The sequence below is a fragment of the Colossoma macropomum genome, unplaced genomic scaffold (assembly GCF_904425465.1).
Source record: "Colossoma macropomum unplaced genomic scaffold, Colossoma_macropomum, whole genome shotgun sequence".
Lineage (NCBI taxonomy): Eukaryota > Metazoa > Chordata > Actinopteri > Characiformes > Serrasalmidae > Colossoma > Colossoma macropomum.
Window position 1 is genome coordinate 24,397,670 of NW_023494785.1, and position 6,219 is coordinate 24,403,888.

The 6,219-nt window shown below is 40.4% G+C and overlaps 1 protein-coding gene across 1 annotated transcript in view; it reads right to left on the minus strand.

Moving 5' to 3' along the window:
• The window catches only part of bckdhb (branched chain keto acid dehydrogenase E1 subunit beta), a 51,009-nt gene extending 45,069 nt beyond the window's left edge, over positions 1-5,940 (minus strand). The window contains exons 1-5 of the mRNA XM_036588168.1: positions 5,723-5,940; positions 4,988-5,065; positions 4,367-4,435; positions 2,405-2,538; positions 1,159-1,314 (exon numbers count right to left, since the gene is read on the minus strand). Coding sequence (XP_036444061.1) covers positions 1,159-1,314; positions 2,405-2,538; positions 4,367-4,435; positions 4,988-5,065; positions 5,723-5,909 — 624 coding nt within the window. The 5' untranslated portion in view covers positions 5,910-5,940. The remainder of the gene's footprint in view (positions 1-1,158; positions 1,315-2,404; positions 2,539-4,366; positions 4,436-4,987; positions 5,066-5,722) is intronic.
• Positions 5,941-6,219: the final 279 nt, after the last annotated feature.

Consider the following 6,219-nt stretch of genomic DNA (forward strand, 5'->3'; position numbering starts at 1 on the left):
ACAACTAACTCACCTCTGGTGTTTGTTGCCAAAAACCTCTATTTTGGTCTCATCTGACCACAGAACTTTCAATAGGACTGTGTTCTAGTAACATTTTGCAGACTGTAGGAGCTTGATATTGTTGGGCCTTGTCAGCAGAGGCACTCTTCTGGCAGCCCTTCTAAATGACTTGTGGTTATACAGTTGGTGTCTACTATCTGCAATTACACACCTGTGTTTCTTGGAGATTTTTTTGTCCACTCAAACCAGCCTGCTATCTGTGTGTGAAATCAGTATAGACATACATCCTCTTCCCGACGGATTCTTAGCATCTCCAGTTGTTTTTAACTTTATTGACTTGATAGTGGAAATGGACATTTTCAACTGTTTAGCTATTTTCTTGTAGCCGTTTCCTGGTTTTTGCAGCTCAACAACCTTTTGTCGCACATCGCTGCTGTCTCTGGTCTTTCTTATGATGATGGATGACCGAGGGAATTTAGCCTGTGTTTCATCTCATAATTATACTTCAGTGAAACAGGAAGCGATGGCTGACCATTTAAGTGTTCCTAATTGCTCAGGTGAACATAAAAACATAAAATACGAATGGGAGTACTCTTCAGTTAGATTTAATTCTTAAGAATTTCTAGGGGTGCCAATTTTTTTTTTTTTTCCATGACGAGATTTAGTTTTTTCTTTCAATCATTATACCTTAAATAAAGGTTAGGTTTTTGCTAATATTGTGAAGGAAAGATCAAAAGGATAAGCAATTCATATTTTTTACAGCTCATTTTGCTCATGATTACCAAGGGTCACTCTAATGTGAAAAAATGCCTTGGTCTACATACAGGTACATCATAACAACACAAAATTAGGCACTGTGTTTTTACCCTGTTGACATTAATTCCAAAAGAGGCAAAATTAGGTCTGATGTGGCTGAGAAGTAACCACAGCATCAGCTTTCAATTGCAGCCCCAATTTCCCATTTTGCTTCCACTTCTTGTTTCATATCCAATTTTCCATTATTTTCAGACCCACTGTTGCTTTGATTAGTCTCTCCTTCATATCATGAGCTTAGAAGTGTTTCCTATAGACATTAGGGAAAGGACATTAGTGGGAAAGATCACAGAAGTAGAATTATGAAGGGCAACCTGTCGCAGGCTTGGTTTCGTAAAGGCTTACCTTAAGGCCAGGACAGTGGGCAAAGAAGGCTTCGGGGCTCTGTGAGTGGTAGAGGGACCCATGGCCCACGCAGCCCCACGGTGCTCGGATGGTCAGGTTCCCAGAGTCATAAAGGTTACCTGAACGGTATCGGTACTTGGCAGCTTCATTTACAATCTTCGAAAGGAAAAACAAGTTTACTAAGTAGCTCCCAGACAAGAAAATTCACAAGCAGTGAAAGAAGGTGACAAGTTCAGAATCCAACACCCTGTAGTGGCTGTTGAATTATTTAGTTCAGCGAAATGAACAACAAAACAAGTACAAGATATCTATGCCAAATTTTTTACTTATTTCTAGGTATTTTGATTCACTTGTTAAAAATGTATTTCTCACTAAACCAAGTTTAAAAGGTTAATGTGTATGAAATTTGGCAGACTTCTTGTCTTTAAACTCAACATCTATTATTATTCAAAGCCATTCCATCACCACATGTGACATAATTTGTGGACAGTGGTTCTGACAGTCCACAGAAATAAACAGATTGTACATCAACTTCAGACAAACTAAACAGCAGCTGGTTAACTTAACTGCTAACAATGATTCAGTAATTAAACAGCACCAACACCAAGACAAAGAGGACAACGAGGACAACGAAGTCCAGTTTTTCAGCACTCAAAAATCTTAACATTACAGCCAGAGAAGCAGACAATGACTATACTTCGCAAAAACGTCATTACTGTCCTAAGCTGCTGCACAGGTCTCTGTAACGCCACTTTTCCATCCTGACAGAGCGCAGAGAGGCAATGTGACTCAGAGGCCAGCTCAGTCATCACTCAGGCATGAGGACCCACTGTGGTAAAATATTCCCCCCATTATCCCATCTGATATTCTCTGTTGCCTTGATGAAGGAGCGAAAAATCATTCATCTTATGTAAGGCAAGGACGTGCAGGGCTCAGCACAAGGTAAGCAAAATCCGCACGTTATCCCCACAGGTCAGTCAGCTAACAGCACATTCATCTTTACAAGGTAAAAGTCACAAGTACTGCTAGGTGTGAGGCACTGCACCTCTACACCAGGATCTTTTGTTTCATATGAGATGGTAATCTTCAATCAGCACAGGCTTACAAGATGTACATACACTTCTACAAACAAACACAACACTGCTATTGTCACAATGCAACTCTTTAGTATGAACAGGTCAAATCTATACAATAAAACATTATAAAATTCAAAGCCTTACAACACACTTCATAACTGTGCACCCACCTGATCGAAAGCTGGGAAGATGTAGTCAGCAAACTGAATCTCTGCAATGGCAGTTGCTCCTGCGGCAGCTACACCTATGCCAAATCCTACAATGCCCTGCTCACATAGTGGAGTATTGAACACACGGTCTTTTCCTGGTGAGGAAAAGCAGAGAGGGAAAAGCTGATAAGTTAGTGATAGCTATGGATACTGTTTTTACCTGTAATACAGATGCCAGAGGATCACAGAACAGACATAACAGACAACACAAACTTGAATAAAACCAGATCCAATACTGGTCATTTAATTTTTTTTTTTTAACTACGTAAAGAAACAAAGCGAAGGTAAATGCAGCTTTAAACAGCAGAGTCATCCACAACCACAAAAACAGTGTTTTCCTTTTCTATCCTATAATCCAACAACAAACCACAAGAATTAGACTCAAGATATGGTCAGCGAGTCTATTTTTAATTTATGCCAAGCCGCAAGCTGCCTCTCTATTCTGATCTTCTGGTTTGATCTTCTCTAAGTGTTGGCCTATGTTGCATTGTACCCAACCATTCAAATTGATTTCACAACATGGCTTGCCCATATATCACCTGATCACCTGAAATCATACAAATCGTAGCTTAAATGGACCATTAGGTGAGGACATTTGAACAAAAAAAAAAAATCTGAGAAATTATGGAAAGAAAGAGGAATCTGATGGATATTTCAGAGTTCCAGTCAACTCCAAAGGCGACGTCTCCATTAACACAGAATTATGAATCTATCTCTCTTGGACGGAAAGAAGCGAATACGGTGCACAAGGTAGGTTCCATTTACCAAGATGGTGACAGTCATTTCAGAGATAATGCAATGTTTCCTGGCTGGCGTGTGCAATCGATTTCACAGAGAGAGTAATTTAAAGTGGATTGGCGGGAGGAGAAATGACAGCTCAAAATGTGGAATACAGGTGGACGGCAGTGGCACTAGGCAATGCTCAGCAGTGCGCGTGTGTGTATGAGTGTGTCTTTGTGCGTCACTCGTGCAGGTAGTCATTGATGTGCCATCTCTCCTGTCTAACGAGTTGGCATGGAAAATAATGATTCCTCACAAAAGGTCAAAACCTCTGACGTCAATGAAAACAAAAGGCAAGGGGGAGGGGTATGGAGACGGAGAGAGATGGAGAGAGAGAGAGAGAGAGATGGGGACGGTGGGAGCAAGAGTACCCAACTTGTGTTTATTTTAACTATAAGTTGCTAAGCAATGCATGAATCATCCCATGTTTGTCCAGCAATGTGAATATAATCATGTTAATGGAAGCATGCTGAAAATATCAAATTGCTATTAATATCCAAGTAGTGAAGGCTAAAAGTAGACAACTGAACAAAAGAGCTACAGAATGAACCTACGTTACCTGATGAAATTTAAAAATAAAACACTTTTTTACTATTTAACAAATTTTTGAACAAAACCAAAAAGCCCGACTGAGTTTGGCTCTGTCTATGTAACATTATAGATGACAATGTAATACTGACTAGAACACAGCCCTTAGCAAAAAGAAAGCAAGAAATAGTCTTTTCTTGCATATTTGGTATACTTGCATATTTGTCATGCATAAAATGTTTAGTGTGTGCTTTAAGCTTAGTTTGAAAAGAAAACACTGGACGTATTAAAATGTTACATAAGAAAAATCAGAGAACAGTTTTCACAATTTATTGTGGTTTTAATAGGATTCTGTGGGTGATAAAGTTTCAGCAAATGACTGGATGGATCCTAACACAGAAATATTTATAATAGGAAATCAAAACTCTAATTATAGCTCTCAAGAGGGCAATCAATGTGTTATTCATCACTAAATCAGTCTCATGAGCCTTTTGCATCTCAGAAGTAGGAAGATGCTGCCATCTAGTGTTAAATATTGTCTATGAAATACACATCAAGTAAACTTGAGCCATAATCTTTCAATTGCATGAGTAATCATTTATCTGAGACACTCACCATATTTGTCCCGAAGTCCAACAGTGCATCGAAACACTCCTCCGAACGCCACATCCTCCCCAAATATAACTTTAAACAGAAACAAAAATCATGTAAGATTTAATGTCATCACAGATTTACTACTATTTCACCATTATCAACACTGCCCTGTAACGGGTTCCGATCTCCTCCACTGTAAAGAAATCTGAAATCTGAACCAGTAGGTTTCTCTGCAATGCACACATTTCTCAGACTTTGTTTACATACTGACAACGCAATTTTGCTGAAATTTTGAAAAATCTTTGGAATTTCCCTTGAATGCAGTGAAAACACTGCTACCATATTGTTTTAAAAGATTTCTTGTGTTTTTCATATTTATACCTATTCAGAAGACTAACTTGGCAAACATAAAATAACATCCAAGGTCCAGATTTTTCACTAATATTTCTAACCACAGTTTGCTACAAGTCAGTTACATGTCTAAGAATGCCAAAGATTGCAAAGAGTGACCATTTGTGCAACATGAACAAACACCAATACAACTTTTGATATGGATTCTTGGGAGCAAAAATAACCCTAAACCTATAAAAGCGCCTTCAGCAAACCAAATATGTGAGGAAGAACAGATAAGATCAGTCATACCTGCTGTGGGATCACTTGCAAGTGTGTTGTCCAAGGCACTGGTTACAGACTGGAATAGGTTCATCTTCACGGTGGGGCCTGGAGGAAATAAACACACAGGCTAGACTATGGCCATGATGAAAAAAGCATTAGGAATTTAGCAGAATAAGAGCAATCAGAGTTGATCCCCTGTTTGATGGTTAGGTTTTGGTTCAGTGTGACACTCCATGCACAACAGTCTTAATGCATAGACTGTTGTGCATGGAGCGTCACACTGAATCAGAACTTTCCACACAGTAAAGAAGCAATATGGAAAACTGAATAAACAAAGCATGATGGCAAAACAGATCACAGGGACCTCGACTGGTCTGAAAAGCATTTACAGTAACTTAACTAACAAGTGACAGTATTCATAGGACTCGGTTTGTAAAGGATTGTAAGCTGGCTAAGTTAGTGAACTAGCTGCTGCAAAAACGTGGTGACAAAATCTGTAAACATCTGCTGAAAGTGGCCTGACTTAAAGGCCCTACAAGTTTAACCATCATGCAGCTCAAAGACAACTCACTGTCAAAGAAGGAAAACTCGTTTAGCTAAACGACTTTCGTTCTGCAGTGAGCTACACCGTAAATGTTCTGAGTGAAGAGCAGAACTGGTGTTAAAGTGAAATGAGCTCAGTGGTGGTTAGCAGACTGTGCTTGGCTGTAAACAGGGAGCGAAGTGAAGCCATAATCCAGCAGCAGCGCCTGCGTGTCCTACCATGTTTAGTGGGTACGGGGTCAGGCTGGTAGGTGAAGTGAGCCGCATGCCTCTTTTGCGTTTTCGGTTTGGACGAGCAGCTCGGGGACAATCTGAGCAGCGTTGCACCCAAACCGCTGTGCACACAGGAGGAGGAGGATGAGGAGGAGCTCACAGTCCTGCACAGAAGCCGCACTGCCGCCATCATAGCCGCTCTCAACAGGAAGACGGAGCGCTACGTCAGGGGAGGAACGGCCGAGCGCTGCGCTGATTGGCTGAACCAGTGGGCGGCTCTTAAAGGGAACCGGTGTGCAGCTGTAAAGACGACAGGAGATGATGAGGTTTCTCTAAAACTTTTACCTAATAGATTGTTATAAAACGCATATTTTAAAATCTGATTTGGCTGAGCTAGAAAAAAAAACCAGATTGGCTGCATCCAAAACTACTGTACCACGGGTGCCCAATTCCTGGACATGGAGAGTTCAGATCCAGCACAGCTGGCTCTACTATACAGAGGC